General features: G+C 36.7%; 1 protein-coding gene across 3 annotated transcripts in view; it reads right to left on the bottom strand.

Moving 5' to 3' along the window:
* Nucleotides 1–2,689: 2,689 nt before the first annotated feature.
* LOC137248204 (probable cytochrome P450 309a2) overlaps nt 2,690–19,610 on the bottom strand; it is a 48,901-nt gene continuing 31,980 nt past the window's right edge. The window contains exons 2-8 of one of the 3 annotated variants that reach the window (XM_067779075.1): nt 14,984–15,122; nt 14,793–14,903; nt 14,612–14,713; nt 12,837–13,262; nt 12,650–12,773; nt 12,310–12,573; nt 2,690–3,205 (exon numbers count right to left, since the gene is read on the bottom strand). In XM_067779075.1, coding sequence (XP_067635176.1) covers nt 3,024–3,205; nt 12,310–12,573; nt 12,650–12,773; nt 12,837–13,262; nt 14,612–14,713; nt 14,793–14,903; nt 14,984–15,122 — 1,348 coding nt within the window. In that variant the 3' untranslated portion in view covers nt 2,690–3,023. Of the gene's footprint in view, nt 3,206–9,919; nt 10,121–10,476; nt 10,924–12,309; nt 12,574–12,649; nt 12,774–12,836; nt 13,263–14,611; nt 14,714–14,792; nt 14,904–14,983; nt 15,123–19,610 lie in introns of those variants that run through there. The other 2 variants (XM_067779076.1, XM_067779077.1) reach the window with 2 other exon arrangements.

Here is a 19,610-nt window from a genome sequence, read left to right as displayed (position 1 = left end):
TACTGAATTTCAATGTTCTAGCATGAATACCTTCAGAATTATGCAGTACCAAAGATTTCGTTTGTATGGGAGGTGCCACGCCCCTTTTATATATCGAAAATTTTAGCCTACGACCATACTTGGAAGATTTCTAGTTTGGTTGCGATCGGTCGACCCATTTAGGACACAACCCGATCAATACCTACATACATACATACATATATAATTAGAATTTTATATATTTTTACGAATATTAACAAAACTAAGGAGTGCTGCCGTCTCTAAGCCGATGCTAAGCAGTGACGTGAATGCACATCAATAATTCAATCATTATGTATCTACATAAACGAAACAATAACTTCGTCTACATATATGTACCATGTACGTATACGAGCAGCGGAGATTCAATGCACTAACACATGCATATATCTGAGATACTCCTATAAGTATGCAATGAGAAAAGCTATAAAATTGTGCAATTGTAGTTACAGCTGAGAAGTTTGAGAGCTACTGGACTAGTAGATTCTGGACGCGCCTAGAAGATGTATAAAATTGTGCAATTGTAGTTACAGCTGAGAAGTTTGAGAGCTGCTGGACTAGTAGATTCTGGAAGCGCCTAGAATATGCGAAGGTTGAAATCAAAGAGTATAAAAGGCGACAATTTTAGATGCGCTGGAATTCAGTTTGATTTGAGTTGTCAAGCAGTTACGACTAAGACGATATCTAGCGAGCAATAGCAGTATTATTTTGAAAGTCTGTTTCATTTAAGCTATCAGTTTGGTTATTAAGCTATTCGTTGCACAGTTTGAGTGTTATTGTGAAGTATTTTAATAAAGGCCATTTTTCCATTATTCAATATTGGAGTTATTTATTCAACAGTTTAGCGATACGAACCTAGCAAAAGGGCAAATAAGAGGATTTGCAGCAAATTCGTTACAATATATATAGATAGCATACCCGACAGACTTTGTTTTTGCTGCATAACTTTTAGTAAGTTTTTACCCTTTTCTCTCCCCCAAAATCTCCACATTGTTCTAAGTCACCAGCAATATTTTAGTATTGTTCGTTCTTTTAGAAATAAATAGCACCTAAACAAGCTGCATATATCTTAAATTTAAGCCGCGTCAACACTTTTTATTCATGCTTCAGAAATTTTTCAACAAAATAACAAACTTAAAAAAAACTGTTGATAATATTTTTCGGCCTGGAGATTAACAGTACATTTAATCATAGCATAACAAACTGCATGTGTTATTTGGCAAACTACCATTGTGGATTTTTAATATTTTTATACTCAGCGTGCTTTGCACATAGAGTATATTAACTTTGATTGGATAACGGATGGTTGTACAGGTATAAAGGAATCGAGATAGATATAGACTTCCATATATCAAAATCATCAGTATCGAAAAAAATTTGATTGAGCCAAGTCCGTACGTCCGTCCGTTAACACGATAACTTGAGTAAATATTCAGATATCTTCGCCAAATTTGGTACACGAGCTTATCTTGACCCAGAATAGATTGGTATTGAAAATGAGCGAAATCGAATGATAACCACGCCCACTTTTTATATATATAACATTTTGGAAAACACAAAAAACCTGATTATTTAGTAAATAATACACCTAGAATGTTGAAATTTGACGAGTGGGCTGATATTGAGACTCTTGAAAAAAATTTGAAAAATTTTTTAAAATCGGCGTGGCACCGCCCACTTGTGATAAAATCAATTTTAGAAATATTATTATTCATAAATCAAAAGTTGTTGAACCTATCGTAACAAAATTCGGCAGAGAGGTTGCCTTTACCATAAGGAATACTTTGAAGAAAAATTTACGAAATTGGTTAAGGACCACGCCCACTTTTATATAAAAGATTTTTAAAAGGGTCGTGGACGAACAAAATCAGTTTTATCTTTGCAAAAAAGAGTTTTATATCAATGGTATTTCATATCCCAAGTGGATTTATTACAATAAATAGGAAAAACTTCAAATTTGAAAAAAATGGGCGTGCCACCGCCCCTTTTACGTCTAAGCAATTTTCTATGTTTCGGGAGCCATAACTCGAGGAAAAATTAATGGATCGTTATAAAATTTGGTACACAAATTTTTCCTATAACAGGAAATATTTCTAAACAAAATGGACGAGATCGGTTAAAGACCACGCCCACTTTTATATAAAAGATTTCTAAAAGGGTCGTAGACGAAAATAGTAAGCTGTATCCTAGCGAAAAAGAGCTTTGTGTAAGTAGAAATTTACTTTCTAAATTAAGTTATAACATTAAAATGGAAAACACTAAAATTTTTGAAAATGGGTGTGGCACCGCCCCTTTTATGACTAAGCAATTTTCTATGTTTCGGGAGTCATAATTCGAAGAAAAATTAACGGATCGTAATAAAATTTGGTACGCAAATTTTCCCTATAGCAGGAAATATTTCTAGTAAAAATGGACGGGATCGGTAAAAGACAACGGAAACGTAGATATAAAATAAATTTAAAGGGGTCGTAGACTAGAATAATAAGCTATAACTTTGCAAAAAATAGTTTTGAATCAATGATATTTCACTTATCAAGCTTTGTTGTAAGAGGAAATGGGGAGACATTTTTTTTTGAACGGGCGGTGCCACGTGTTATGTAGAAAAGTAATTTATCTGAAATGAAATTTACAATTGAAGCTCACGCTGAGTATATAATGATCGGTTACACCCGAACTTAGACACCTTTACTTGTTAGTTTTTTTTCATATTTGTTTTGTGAATATTTTCCACGAGACGTTTATCTTAAATATATGTATATAAACTTAAATCTTAGACTGGAATTTTTAAAAAATTAAACTCAAAACGGCCACGCATAGCTGCAGATGTTATCAGTTATCAGATGTTATTGCTTTTACCGTTAGACAAACTCAAGTTTATCGGTTACAAAACAATTTCGATCAATTCGTTGATCAAAACAGCGATCAAGTGAAAAAATCCCAACGTGCAGAAAATGCCAAAAACTGACTGCCTGTTCCACCATTACGCTAACGCATTTTTAAATTTCTCATTGCTTACTGTAGATAATAATAAATAGCGTATACAATTCGGTACATTTTGAATTGGGAGGTTCGGAGATACACACAGCTTCGAAATTGCAGATTTTTGAGTTAGCTCCCATTAATGTGCTATACGGTACCAAACTGTGAAATGATGACACATCTATACTACTTTTGTACCGTACTGAATCTGTTTGGAATAAGAAATAAATAAAATTATTAACCAACCAATTGCACGAAGCATATCCGTGCTACCAAAAAAGACGGGAACTGGTGCGTATACGTAACATTTTCTTTATTATGTCTTCTATCTTAATATATAACAAGTAAGGAAGGTTAAGTTCGGGTGTAACCGAACATTACATACTCAGTTGAGAGCTATGGTGACAACATAAGGGAAGATAACCATGTAGGAAAATGAACCGAGGGAAACCCTGGAATGTGTATCAAATGAAAGGCATTAAAGAGTATTTTATGAGGGAGTGGGCCATAGTTCTATAGGTGGACGCCATTTAGGGATATAGCCATAAAGGTGGATCAGGGTTGACTCTAGAATGCGTTTGTACGATATGGGTATCAAATGAAAGGTGTTAATGAGTATTTTAAAAGGGAGTAATCCTTAGTTCCATAGGTGGACGCCGTTTCGAGATATCGCCATGAAGGTGGACCAGGGGTGACCCTAGAATTTGTTTGTACAATATGGGTATCAAACGAAAGGTGTTAATGAGTATTTTAAAAGGGAGTAATCCCTAGTTCCATAGGTGGACGCCGTTTCGTGATATAGCCATAAAGGTGGACCAGGAGTGACCCTAGAATTTGTTTGTACAATATGGGCATCAAACGAAAGGTGTTAATGAGTATTTTAAAAGGGAGTAATCCTTAGTTCCATAGGTGGACTCCGTTTCGAGATATAGCCACAAAGGTGGACCAGGGGTGACCCTAGAATTTGTTTGTACAATATGGGTATCAAAAGAAAGGTGTTAATGAGTATTTTAAAAGGGAGTAATCCTTAGTTCCATAGGTGGACGCCGTTTCGAGATATCGCCATAAAGGTGGACCAGGAGTGACCCTAGAATTTGTTTGTACAATATGGGCATCAAACGAAAGGTGTTAATGAGTATTTTAAAAGGCAGTGGGCCTTAGTTCTATAGGTGGATGCCGTTTCGAAATATCGCCATAAAGGTGGAAGAGGGGTGACTCTAGAATGTGTTTGCAAGATATGGGTATCAAACGAAAGGTGTTAATGAGTATTTTAAAAGGGAGTAATCCTTAGTTCCATAGGTGCACGCCGTTTCGAGATAACGCCATAAAGGTGGAGCAGGGGTGACCCTAGAATTTGTTTGTACAATATGGGTATCAAAAGAAAGGTGTTAATGAGTATTTTAAAAGGGAGTAATCCTTAGTTCCATAGGTGGACGCCGTTTCGAGATATCGCCATAAAGGTGGGACAGGGTGACTCTAGAATGAGTTTGTACGATATGGGTATCAAACGAAAGGTGTTAATGAGTATTTTAAAAAGGAGTAATCCTTAGTTCCATACGTGGACGCCGTTTCTAGATATCGCCATAAAGGTGGACCAGGGGTGACCCTAGAATTTGTTTGTACAATATGGGCATCAAAAGAAAGGTGTTAATGAGTATTTTAAAAGGGAGTAATCCTTAGTTCCATAGGTGGACGCCGTTTCGAAATATCGCCATAAAGGTGGACCAGGGGTGACTCTAGAATGTGTTTGTACGATATGGGTATCAAACGAAAGGTGTTAATGAGTATTTTAAAAAGGAGTAATCCTTAGTTCCATAGGTGCACGCCGTTTCGAGATAACGCCATAAAGGTGGAGCAGGGGTGACCCTAGAATTTGTTTGTACAATAAGGGTATCAAAAGAAAGGTGTTAATGGGTATTTTAAAAGGGAGTAATCCTTAGTTCCATAGGTGGACTCCGTTTCGAGATATCGTCATAAAGGTGGAGCAGGGGTGACCCTAGAATTTGTTTCTACAATATGGGTATCAAAAGAAAGGTGTTAATGAGTATTTTAAAAGGGAGTAATCCTTAGTTCCATAGGTGGACGCCGTTTTGAGATATCGCCATAAAGGTGGGACAGGGTGACTCTAGAATGAGTTTGTACGATATGGGTATCAAACGAAAGGTGTTAATGAGTATTTTAAAAAGGAGTAATCCTTAGTTCCATACGTGGACGCCGTTTCTAGATATCGCCATAAAGGTGGACCAAGGGTGACCCTAGAATTTGTTTGTACAATATGGGTATCAAAAGAAAGGTGTTAATGAGTATTTTAAAAGGGAGCAATCCTTAGTTCCATAGGTGGACGCCGTTTCGAGATATCGCCATAAAGGTGGACCAGGAGTGACCCTAGAATTTGTTTGTACAATATGGGCATCAAACGAAAGGTGTTAATGAGTATTTTAAAAGGGAGTGGGCCTTAGTTCTATAGGTGGACGCCATTTCGAAATATCGCCATAAAGGTAGACCAGGGGTGACTCTAGAATGTGTTTGAACGATATGGGTATCAAATTAAAGGTATTAATGAGGGTTTTAAAAGGGAGTGGTGGTCGCATTTTCGAGATATCGCCATAACGGTGGACCAGGGGTGACCTAGAATTTGTTTGTAAAATATGGGTATCAAAAGAAAGGTGTTAATGAGTATTTTAAAAGGGAGTAATCCTTAGTTCCATAGGTGGATGCCGTTTCGAGATATCGCCATAAAGGTGGAGCAGAGGTGACCCTAGGATTTGTTTCTACAATATGGGTATCAAAAGAAAGGTGTTAATGAGTATTTTAAAAGGGAGTAATCCTTAGTTCCATAGGTGGACGCCGTTTCGAGATATCACCATAAAGGTGGGCCAGTGGTGACTCTAGAATTCGTTTGTGCAATATGGGTATCAAACGAAAGGAGTTAATGAGTATTTTAAAAGGGAGTGGGCCTTAGTTCTATAGGTGGACGCCTGTTCGAGGTATCGCAATAAAGGTGGACCAGGGGTGACTCTAGACTTTGTTTGTACGATATGGGTATCAAATGAAAGGTGCTAATGAGTATTTTTAAAAGGGAGTGGGCCTTCGTTCTATAGGTGTTCGCCTTTTCGAGATATCGCCATAAAGGTGGACCAGGGGTGACTTTAGAATATGTTTGTACGATATGGGTATTAAATGAAAGGTGTTAATGAGTATTTTAAAAGGGCGTTGGGGCTTAGTTCTATAGATGGACGCCTTTTCGAGATATCGCCATAAAGGTGGACCAGGGGTGACTCTAGAATGAGTTTGTACGATATGGATATCAAATTAAAGGTATTAATGAGAGTTTTAAAAGGGAGTGGTGTGAAAGCGTTTTCCAGATATCGACCAAAATGTGGACCAGGGTGACCCAGAACATCATCTGTTGGATACCGCTAATTTATTTATATATGTAATACCTGCCAAGATTTTAAGGGTTTTTTATTTCGCCCTGCAGAACTTTTTCATTTTCTTCTACTTAATATGGTAGGTGTCACAACCATTTTATAAAGTTTTTTTCTAAATTTATATTTCGCGTCAATAATACAATCCAATTACCTTACCATGTTTCATCCCTTTTTTCTTACTTGGTATAGAATTATGGCATTTTTTCATTTTTCGTAATTTTCGATATCGAAAAAGTGGGCGTGGTCATAGTCGGATTTCGTTAATTTTTCATACCAAGATAAAGTGAGTTCAAGAAAGTACGTGAACTAAGTTCATTAAAGACATGTCGATTTTTGCTCAAGTTATCTTGTTAACGGCCATGTGGAAAGACAGACGGACGACTGTGTATAAAAACTGGGCGTGGCATCAACCGATTTCGCCCATTTTCACAGAAAACAGTTATCGTCATAAAATCTATGCACCTACCAAATTTCAAAAGGATTGGTTAATTTTTGTTCGACTTATGGCGTTAAAAGTATCCTAGACAAATTAAATGAAAAAGGGCGGAGCCACTCCCATTTTGAAATTTTCTTTTATTTTTGTATTTTGTTGCACCATTTCATTACTGGAGTTGAATGTTGACATAATTTACTTATATACTGTAAAGATATTAAATTTTTTGTTAAAATTTTACTTTTAAAAAAATTTTTTTTTAAAAGTGGGCGTGGTCCTTCTCCGATTTTGCTAATTTTTATGAAGCATGCATATAGTAATAGGGGTAACGTTCCTGCCAAATTTCATCATGATATCTTCAACGACTGCCAAATTACAGCTTGCAAAACTTTTAAATAACATTCTTTTAAAAGTGGGCGGTGCCACGCCCATTGTCCAAAATTTTACTAATTTTCTATTCTGCGTCATAGGTTCAACTCATCTACAAAGTTTCGTCGCTTTAGCTGTCTGTTGTAATGAATTATCGCACTTTTTCGGTTTTTCGAAATTTTCGATATCGAAAAAGTGGGCGTGGTTATAGTCCGATATCGTTCATTTTAAATAGCGATCTGAGATGAGTTCTCAGGAACCTACATACCAAATTTCATCAAGATACCTCAAAATTTACTCAAGTTATCGTGTTAACGGACGGACGGACGGACGGACGGACATGGCTCAATCAAATTTTTTTTCGATCCTGATTATTTTGATATATGGAAGTCTATACTATCTCGATTATTTTATATATGTACAACCAACCGTTATCCAATCAAACTTAATATACTCTGTGAGCTCTGCTCAACTGAGTATAAAAAACACGTGTCACAGGTTTGAGGCCAATGGACTCCTAAACTACTGAACCGATTTTGAATTTGTTTTACACCCCTTATGTAGTGTAGTTTGATCTAAGTTGAAAGATAGGAGAGGTTATATCTCAGTTCATGTTCGCAATGTTATTTTATTGCAATTTTTTTTAATGTTTATACGTAATAATAAAATGTTACGTATACGCAGTGGCACTCATATTTTCAGGTGTAATTGCTTGGTGCTTAATTAAACAACCTGCTTATCAATAAAAAATATTATAGCGAATGAACGATATCAAGTATAGCACATCACCAGGCCCGCCGATAGGGGGGGGAGGGGCCCGCGATTTAGAGGTAGTATTACATTTTTTTTAATACAAGAAAGTCTTTAGTTGTTCCATGTGCAATTTTTAAGCCGAATTTCAAAAGCAACGAAAATCTGTATTTCGTTTTAATATTATAGTGAAGTGTGAAAAATAAAAATATATAAGAAAGGCTAAAATGTGTGTTAGTTGGCCGCCGGTGTTTGAAGAGATGCGTCGGTCGATTTTGTTCAAACTTTCACACAAGTTACGTAAACCTCACGTGGTGGTTACTACAGGTACAGGGTCTCGAGATATTGGCCAAAACGTGGGCCAGTGAATGCCTAGACAGTGTTTATACAATATGGATATCAAATGAAAGCTGTTGATGAGTGCTTTGGTACAAAGTAATATATTATCCAGAGATGGACTGGGACTAGGATTAGGACTAGGACTGGGACTGAGACTCGGAATGGGACTGTGACTGAGACACGGAGTGGGACTGGGACTGGGACTGGAATAAAATACATACCACCCTCTAGGACAGGCAATAAGGGATGCACAAGAATGAGAAGGAATTGAGAGAAGAGAAAAGAGAGAAGGAGATTGGGAAAGAGATAGAACGAGACGAAAATGGAGATAGATGAAGTGAAAAAGACAGAGGGAGGAGTGAATAAAAGTATTAGGAAAAAGTGAAGAGGGAGGAGGGCAGAGTCTGACCGAAAAAGCTTATTCAAATGTATGCAGATAGGCCAAATTTAGGGCAGGACAACGTCTGCCGGGTCTTCTAGTTTGTATTATAAAATGAAGTACCCAAAAGGTGCCGTTTTGGGGAGTGTTATCGATATTGATCGTCCTTTGCCGGATATAGATCCGATATATTCCGGTAACAAGCACCATTGAGGCACTAAGCGGCCATATCGGGAACGATTTAATATTGAAACTTCTAGGCCATACCGCCCCACCCCCTAGTTCTATAAGGAACTTAGGGTCCCCAGAGCCTCGCCTGCTAAATATGTGTATGACACATTCATATTTGTAACAGTATTCACCTGGAATAGATGGGGTTGCCAATTGGTTTGCTGAAGCTATACATTTCGCTTATTAACCCCTGCATCCCACGTGTGTTTATTCGCTGTGAACCGTACGAGTGAACTTGCTTTGAGTGAAACTTTTACCACATCTTATTGTGCGTCACATACATTCACGTTGAAATAGATCGAATGGTGAAAAAGCCAGCATTCGGGAGTACATTTATAGGTACATTTGTATGAATGTATGTATGTATTTTCATTTCATATCAGCTTGACATACACATTTATGCGTGTTACCAAGTTAATGCAACATAAATGGTTAAGAATGCATACATGTCTAGAAAAATATTTTTTCTTTAAAAATTTTAAACATTTCGCCAAAATTCTTAAACAAAAGTATGTATAAGCTAATGCTTGCGCACTAAAGAGATTTTATCATTCTTTCGGTATGTATTTTATTCAAATTTGCAGGGTCACTCCGCAGCAACCCGAAGATGTTCCTGTGAAGTATCTTCCCAGGAAGTGGACCAGGGACCGATCTTTTCGAACTAATTCTATTCAGTGTTCCATTTGCCTGAATTTGGTATATAGGTAGCCCTTTGCCTAAATTAGTATTTACGATACTTTTTTTCCGGGAAGTGATCCAGGGATAATCTATTGGAGCAAATTCTTTGCCTAGATTAGCCTTTACTACATTTTTTTCGAGAAATGGACTGGGACGGGGACTGTGAGTTCCTTTTGCATAAAAGAGAGTTACATACATACAAATACAGCTAAGGTAACCATGCTAAAAAGGTGCATTAATTTGGATCTGCTATTAAAGCGCGACTTTGTGGTTTGTTTATTTTGAATAACATTTTTTTCTTTGTAACAGTTTAATAAATATGCTGTTTTTATTTGAAACACTTATAATTTTACACTCTTTCGTATTCAAGCAAAAATTCACCATCTATACCCATTATGAAGGTCGGCGATGTGGGTCGTGCTTCAGCAATTGTTTGTTCACAGCATTTGATGCGATAGCTTTTCAAAATTTCCACGAGGCAGGTCTTTACTTGCAGCATCCCTAAGTGCATTCCTAAAAAGACCAGAACTTTTGTCATATGTAAATCATTAAGAGGTTAGAGAAGTTAAGTTCTCCTAATCATTCTCCGTTCGAAGATTTGTTCTATATTATCACATTTGGAAAAATTTAATCTTTTAGTATTTTATTCATATAGATATGATTGAAGCTGCAAAAATAACCAAAAATGAAACATATCTACAAGCCCGAAAATATCTCGTACAACTAGGTGTCGATTTGGCGGATTGCTTACCTTAAAATTTGAAACTAAGCCTTTATATTTATATTGTAACGAGTTTTGGGAAATTCTGATTATTTTGCACCTTCTGCTAACGATCGAATCGCTGAACTGTCGAATAAATAGCTCAATATTCAGTATGACAAATTTTCCTTTATTTACCACTCTACTGTGGCAATTACAATACTCGCGTTCTTTAATTATGGCGTTTAAAAACAAACTGGTTAATTATCGCTTGTACCGCGCTGGTTTTATACTCTCGGTTAGACTACTTCACCTATCTCTTAAGGTCTAGACTTTTCACGAATATGCCTTCTGGAACAGTTGTATCTCATACTTGGTTATTTAGCTATATACATGTATATCTGTAGTTTATGTTTTTCTTCTAGCTATATGTGTGTGTTTGTGTGAGTAACAGCTTCTGCTCTTAGCTGACGATAACGTGATGTGTGATTGTTTCTCTTTCTTCTTTGCTCTTATCTGCTGACTACATATGTGTATGTGATATTCTTCGTTGCCTTCTATGTAGTTATGTGTGTAAATGGCTTACTATCGTTGTATTTATGAAGGCTCATATTACCTAAAAATCGTTACAATATATATTGTTGGTAAACAAATTGTTCAGCCAATAACTGCTGGTAACGCTGAGGTATTGCCGGGCGTCACTCGTCAAAGGAATTTATCGAATTTGTGTGGATAAAGTGCCTGAAAATAAGAGGCGCGAGGCAGGGGCTGGAGACTAATATTACAGCATTCCTAACTAGGGAGATTTTGGGTATAGAAAAGTGTTGTGTGAGGTTGCTTGTTAAGCCGCATTGCTTATGGAGGTTGCGGGTTTAAAGAAATTGCGGGATTTATGTATATTATGGAGCTCAACGGGAGCACCAAGTTTGATGCAACCAGCCTATGCGTTAGATATTCCATTGTGCCAGGGTTATGTACAGCTGCAAGCAGCTGTTTCGAGAATGATTTGTGATCAAGCGTTTACTTATTAAGTGGGGTTACACAGAAGAAACAATACTTGGTGTGGGTGTCACTCTGTTACAAAAGTACTTAGAACCGGCCGCCTTCAGAAGTTGCAAGTGTTGGGTTCTGTTGTCTTCCTCCTACTGTAGTTGTTTTTGGAGAACGTCACAAAATGAAAGAGATACTCGAACAAAATTTTCTAGGAGACATATCACGTTAATGTTTCTTCGAGGATCATTGTGAAAGTGGGCAGTCTTAATACAGATATGAATTCGGTATACTCCGATACTAGCACTTTCCGTCACTAGCCCAACACGACTACGGCATTGATAGTCTAAAACATTAATTATTATTAGTCGGCGCTTAACAGGTTGAACGGTCCAACGGGCCATCCAACAAGGCGCGCCAGTTGCTTCTTTTCTGGGCTAACTGGCGCCAATGGATCACACCAAGGGAACTCAAATCGTTTCCCACCTAGTCTTTCCATCCAAGTGGGGACCGCCCTATTCCTCTGCTTCCATAGGCGGGTTCCGATTAAAATACTTTCTTAGCCGGAGCGTCATATTTCGTTCGCATAACATGACCTAGCCAACGTAGCCGCTGCATTTAAATTCGATGTTGATTTCTCTGTAAAGCTCATATAGCTCATCATTAAATCTTCTTCAGTACTCGCCATTGTCTACGCGAAGAGGTCCGTAAATCTTTCGAGAAATTTTTCTCTCGAACACTCCCAGAGCCGCTTCATCTGATCATGGTCAATGCTTCTGCACCGTGATTTTGGTTTGCCGAGAGAGGAATTTACTTTTGAAGTGCGTACCTAGTCCAAAGTAGACTTTAGTGGCAAGAACGATTCTTTGTTCGATTTTAGAACTGATTGTGTTAAAAATAGGTCACCAAAAAACAGAAGAAATTTCACTTTCGCATATGCAATGATAGCACAATTGTGCTGTGGAATGCAAACCCCTATTCCAATACCATTAACAATATCAATTGTACTTACCAAAACATATACGTGGACCTGATCCGAAAGGCATAAATATACCTTTTTTCGTTAATTCTACGTGTGCCTGATTATTAAAACGTTCGGGATTATATTCGTTTGGTTTCACAAAATAGCGCTCATCACGATGATAACTGGACACTGGTACAACGACTACTTGACCCACGTTGATTGGCACCAATTCTCCATTACCCAAATCCAATTCCGTTGGCTCCGTACAAATTCGCGAATAGAAATTCACCACAGAAATTAAGCGTATGGTTTCTATATTAGTATTAAAATATGTTTAAGATAGGTTGGTAGTTGTTACAATGTATTATACATAAATATGTATACCTACCATTAACACACTGATCCAAATAGGGTAGACTATACAGTCTTTGGTAGCTCATAAATCCATCTTGTTCAATATTTTCTAGAATTTCCATACGCAACTTTTCTTGATATTCAGGGTGATGTGCCAACTTTGAAAAACATTGTTATATGGTTTCATAGAACATTTTTATAATTGTATTATATCAACTTACAAAAAATATTGTATGCGACAGAATACTTGCTGATGTTTCGAAGCCATCCAACATTGTGGTTAAGATATGCCCAACTATGTCGTCATGTGTTAGACTTTTCTTTTCTTGTAGTTGCAGCATAAAGTTAAGGAAATCCACTCTATCCTGACTGTTTTCGTTGTCTTTAAGTCGCATTTCGATTGCATCTTTAGTAAGTTGTGCAAAGAAATCGTCTGTTTCTGCAGGGAAGAAACGATTTTGGACGAAACGTCGGAACCATTGAAACGGTAATAATTTGAAATATTTGTCCAGTGAGCTACATATATGCTTCAACCATTTATGTTTCATTTCCAAGAAAGGGTTTAGTTCATCTGGTTTGGTGAGTGAATTTGTTTCGATGCCAAAAATAAACTCCCCCAAAACATTCGAAGTGAAACAAAAAGCGAGCTGCGTAAGATAGTTAATGGTTATAATTGACTAGAGTTTGCAACTTTTATTATAATAACTAGATGAACCCAAATACTAATAACACGGCTTAGTGAAGCTGGAACCCCGAAATGTGAATTTTTATATTAAAACTATGTGGTTGGTTTGCCCAAGGTTAGCCCACCTTGGAAGAAATATCGTAACAAAAAAAAATGTCAACTTGAAAACGTCTAAAATGGAGAAAAGCGAAATTAATCTTTTGGTCAAAAAAAATGCTATCAACTTCCCTTTGAGTTCTTCATTTCCACTATTTTTTTTATACTGTAGGGTATTTCTATTTCAAGGCAACTGGTCGGAGCAGTACATTATTTTTGCTTTCGGTGAAACTCAAACATGTTGCTCCCTGGCCTATTTCATTGGACACGATATTTTTCGCTTGATGCTTAATTTTTCTAAAAACTTATGGATTTTTTCGTAATTATTGAAACTCTCCAAATGTTGTACCCAAATTAAACAAACTTTTAACGAACAACAAACTTTTTTTACATCAAATACCTTAAAAAGTGTATTTTCTAATTTTCTTGGATAAGAAGTGGACCGTTTGAACTATCAAAATGTGAAAACAATCATTTTGCATTTTTTGAATAAGGTTTTCTCAACATTAGCATTTTTTTACGATATTTTTTCCCCCAATTGGGCTAACCTGGGGCACTTATTTGCCTTTATGGGTTGACAATTTTTTTACGATAATATGTTTTCGAAGAATGGGCCAGCAAAAAAAGGGTGTGTCTTGAGAAAACGGACTACACAAATCTATGAATAAAGTTTTGTTTGCAAATATGGGGATTCGTGCTATTAGCGAGCTTTGGGCATTATTAGTCGTAGTGCTTTTGTTTAGCTATATTGTATTAAAATAATTTGTTAAATATAAATGATTGTGAGCACACACTATGGCACTATTGTGAATATTTGATTAGAACTAACACTGCATTAGCGGGAGGTGCTAACATTCGCCCCATGGCAGCGCAAGCGCATGTAAGTTTATAGATGCTTGATTGATAGAACAGCTGATTTCTGTTGATATGAGACTTTTATATTTATTGCGCAAAATGCGTACGGGACGTAGTGGCAAGCAAAATAGACGGAGAACGGTTACATAATATGAAAAATGTTAACAAATACTCAAGTTTTCGGCTTATTTTGTACTATATCACAAATTTCTGTAAATAAAACTTAAATCTTTTTATCATAAGAAGAAAGAAAATACTATCTTTTCAATGACGGAAAATTTATCTTTGTAGATAAAGTTATTGACCATTATATTTTCTCAAACTATAGAAAAGGGATTTTTAGATTCCTTATTTACTTACATGCTTTGTTTCTATTATTGCATGGCCAAGCGGAGTTATTTCTTTAAGAAGTTTACCCAGTTTTGTTGCACAGCTTTTCCATATTGGAAACGCCAAGCTAAGCTAAAATTATTTGATAAAAATATTAATCGCAAACATCAATAATATACGTTAAAATTTGTATCTCTTTTTATTAAACTACCCTGCTTTGCGTTAAGCCAGGAACAATCTCTGATCTTAGATTTTTCCATAAATCGCCAGTGGTCATAAAAGGGTTTCGTGTAGCATATTTCTCTTGTTTTTGATCATAAATCTAAAGAAAAACAAATATATAGAAAAGAGATATATATATATATACATGTAGCTATTACGCTCAGCATGAGAGCAACGTACCCAATCTGATGCCAAATTACCACGGTAACTTCCAAATTTTGTGACCATAACTTCTTGTGCCAATTTTGGATCTAATATTAGAATTCGTGGATTACGAGACATAAAAATTCCAACAGCACGATGAGTCGTTTTGTATTTTCTACAAGCAAACAAAAAAATTGAAATATAAATTGAAATAGCTTTTATGCATACCTTACGGTTAAAAAAAAAAACCGAAGAAATGTTTACGCTGTAACGGCGTTTCACTACAGCTGGGTAAATCGCCAAATACACGACACGAACATTTCCGCGAACATTCCGCAATCCTGTTCGCAGCTTTGGCCATACACCATACGAACTTTTGGCCGAACATTAGTTCTCTTTCATACAGCGATGAATACGGACAACAATTGTCCTGCAGCAATATTGCTCGCTGTGGAAATTAAGCGTAAAAAAAGAGAGAAGATCGCAAAAAAAGAATTTGGTGCAAAGAATGGTTTAATGTTCGTATGAGCAAGGCAACATTTGACCAACTTTTGCAAAAAATTTTGCCATAATCATTATTCTTTTTAATTCTATTACAATAATCTCTGCTTTTTACTTGCCACAATGATGGCAAAGATTCGTGTATTTGGCGCTTAACGAAACTTCTTAGTTATTATGGTTAACATCGATAATTCCTTAACTCCTTATGTGGCATCTTAAAGCGCCAAATACACGACACGAACATTTCCGCGAACATTCCCGTTATGTCATGTTTCTGCGACCTTTTCTGTCGTGTATGGTGGTGTTTGCCAGTTCGCGCAAATGTTCGCCAAAAATCAAAATATTTTATTTTTTGGCGAACATTTGCGCGAACTGTTCGTGCGTGTATGGCGAAATAGCTCATAACCGTAGTAATTTCTGAACGGAACAGACGTGCGCGGAAAAGTAAAATGGACAATAAAAAATTTCTGAGTGAATTTATTGAAATGTATAAATCTTTGCCATCATTGTGGCAAGTAAAAAGCAAAGATTATTGTAATAGAATTAAAAAGAATAATGATTATGGAAAAATTTTTTGTAAAAGTTGGTCAAATGTTGCCTTGCTCATACGAACATTAAACCATTCTTTGCACCAAATTCTTTTTTTGCGATCTTCTCTTTTTACGCTTAGTTGCCACAGCAAGCAATATTGCTGCAGCACAATTGTTGTCCGTATTCATCGCTGTCTGAAAGAGAACTAATGTTCGGACAAAAGTTCGTATGGTGTATGGCCAAAGCTGCGAACAAGATTGCGGAATGTTCGCGCAAATGTTCGTGTCGTGTATTTGGCGCTTTAGGCAGGAAAAATAGAAATTCCCTAACAGTTTGTTGTTATATCGGCCTACTAATTTGTAAGATCGCAGGTTTGAATCGAGCTTAAGGCCTAACAATAATTATTTTATCATTATTATTGTTATGATAAATTGTTTCTTTATTGAAAAATTTATTACATTAGAATAGAAGAATGGATAGATATTCCATTCTGCAACAGATGCCGCAGTGCTGTGAATGTCTATTGGCAAGAACCAGAATAGAAGTAGGAATAATGAAGACAAACAAAAAACCGCTGTGATGGCTAAATGATTATAGCAGCGGCGCCTAAACGTTGCCGATGAAGTTAGCAGTTCCCGAAATGGATCTATGCAACGAGCTTTGGCAGTTGTCTAAATTTTTTCTTTCTTCTATTCTAATTTAATAAATTTTTCAATAAAAAAAAACAATTTATCATAACAATAATAATGATAAAATAATTATTGTTAGGCCTTGAGCTCGATTCAAACCCGTGATCTTATATTTAAAATAAGTAATAGTTTTAGTTTTTAGTTTGAAGAAAAAATTAACGTATGTATATGTTTAAAAAGAACAAATCACGTAAAATATGGAAAGCTTTGGCGGAAAATATTATAATGAATTGTCCCTAAGGAGGTTCTGGACGAAATATATCGAACAGGTGACTTTATCCACTCCTTATAAAAGTGTACTACCACGAAAGGCCAATGTACGCGTTAATAGGTATATTTTCACAATAGCTTTTCTGAATACATTTAAACTTGTTCCAGAAAATTCCGCGGAATTAAAGGATAATATAGTCATGAAAACTATGACTGGAGACGTGTCATATTCTCTGATTAGCGTAAAATAAATATATTCTATTAAGTTTTGTAATGCGTGGTTAGCCCAAAAAATACAAAAATATGGACTCACAGTTGCGTTCAGATTACCGTGCTCGATTGGCCCCCCAATTCTTCGTGAGATGTCGTCTTGAATGCCGTCATTGTGGGCGGAGGAGTTAGCTAAACTCCCCATTAAAAAAATCTTAGCAGCTCCCACGGTTTTTAATGCGTACGTCTCCATTATATACGGAGAATTCTTCACTGTTGTCTTGACGCAGTTTTGTCTGAATCTTCCTGGTTTTTGCAACTTTCTACTTATCGCGAACCTTAACTGAATAAAATTTATTTGGCGCTTATAATAGAATATGAATCACAGCCAATCGTTCCCTGTCCAATTTTTGTTTTTGTAATACCAGTTAGCGTGCGGGATCGCTTTTTTGGAAAGCGGGATTTTATCATATTATTTTTCCTCCAGAGATGCCGTACAGTTGCGATTTTAATTTTCATGTTTATACTATCCTTAAACTCAATGACAATTTCTAAAGAATGATCCACTGCAATGTACCATCGCCTACGCTATTCATATTTTTGGTTATTTGCGGTTTGTAGACATTTAGATAAATATCTTAGGAGGGCCAGGTACAGAAAAATGAGGATGCGATTTTCAAACAAATTTACCTAATTTTTGGTATATATATTTACTAAATTAAGAAAACCATTTTCCACATTGTTTAGTAAAATAACAGCAGAACCACCACTTCTTCCAAGTTCCAGCATGATATCTTAAGTCTTGTGTGTCTGGACGCCCATTAGTCCACTTGCTAAGCTTCCTCTTTTTTGATGAACTAACCACGGCCACCGTGGTGTGATGGTAGCGTGCTCCGCCTACCACACCGTATGCGCTGGGTTCACACCTCGGGCAAAGCAACATCAAAATTTTAGAAATAAGATATTTCAATTAGAAGAAAATTTTTCTAAGCGGGATCGCCCCCGGCAGTGTTTGGCCAGCGCTCCGGGTGTATTTCTGCCATGAAAAGCTCTCAGTGAAAACTCATCTGCCTTGCAGATGCCGCTCGGAGTCGGCATTAAGCATGTAGGTCCCGTCCGGCCAATTTGTAGGGAGTATCAAGACCAATTTGTAGGGACCACGACGCAAATTGGAAGAGAAGCTCGGCCTTAGATCTCTTCGGAGGTTATCGCGCCTTACATTTTTTTTAACCATTTTTTGTTTAATTTTAGATAGCGAAAAAGTGAGCATGGTATCATCCAATTTCGCCTATTGGTAAATCCAAACTAGCCGACCGCTTTTGCGCGTGGACCAGTTAAATCTGAATATTTAAGTATCAAATTTTGTAAGGATAACTAAATTTGTATACTCAGCTGAGCAGAGCTCACAGTGTATATTAACGTTGTTCTCATAACGGTCCCCGTAACGCCATAAACTAATCGAGATAGATATATGCAGGAACGGATAAGGGACGTACCAGAAGTGGACGTACTTACGGTGATATACAACCCTCATAGTGACTAACAAACCAGACGTAAAAATGCAACCCAGATGTACAAATACAACCCTGACTTTTAAACCTAAACGAGACGGACGAGTTAAAATCGAAAAGACGACAAGTGAGTTTACGTACGAATTTCAACGAAGTAACACGCCAATATACTGTTTAATTCATCTAACAAATATTTTAATCATCAAATACTTCATTTAACTCATTATCATTATAAATGTAACAATCAATGTACTTTGAAAAATAAATAAATAAATTCACATCCTACAAATTGGGGGCTCAACCGGGATCGTGCCATAAAACGTGTATTGTGATGTGTGTGAGCGTCGCCAAACGCTGAAAAGTTGAACTTGTGAACGTCTTCAAGCGCAAAATAATTATCAAGCGTCATCAAACGCAGTACAATATTTGTGCAGACTTATTCGTACGTGGAAAAGCTCATAACGAACAAGCGTCTCCAAGTGCTATATAAATTTTCAACGCCGAAAGACACAAAAGCGTCGTCAAACGCTGTGCAGTCGATCGCAGCATACAATTTTGAAATTAAGCAAGCGTCATCAAAAGCTCGTTAAAAGTGGCAACGAAGCCATATAAAATTTTAAACTGCGTAACGTTCAAAACGCGACGAATACAATTTGAGTAGACAAATCGTTGGCACGAAAACAGCGAATTCGTATAGAGACAGAACAAATATAACGACAACGAGCAAAAGAGAACGCAAGAGTTGTTAAGCAAAATAGAAGAAGACATCAGAGGAAGCAGTGCAGAAAAAAAAAAAAAACTTAGAAACACAAGCAGTGATACAATACAACGATGCGAAGTTGTGCATCATCAAATGAATAGAAGACATCAGAAAGAAAGCAGAGCAGAGAGAACGAAGCAATACAAGCAACAAGAAAATAAAACGATGCGAAGTTGTGCAGCATCAAATGAAGTAATGAAATCAACATCAAAACATAGCTAAGCGAAGTCAATAGTAGAATACGTCAGCAG

The sequence above is a fragment of the Eurosta solidaginis genome, chromosome 4 (assembly GCF_040869045.1).
Source record: "Eurosta solidaginis isolate ZX-2024a chromosome 4, ASM4086904v1, whole genome shotgun sequence".
In the NCBI taxonomy this organism is placed as follows: Eukaryota; Metazoa; Arthropoda; class Insecta; order Diptera; family Tephritidae; genus Eurosta; species Eurosta solidaginis.
This window is presented reverse-complemented; position numbering and strand designations above follow the sequence as displayed.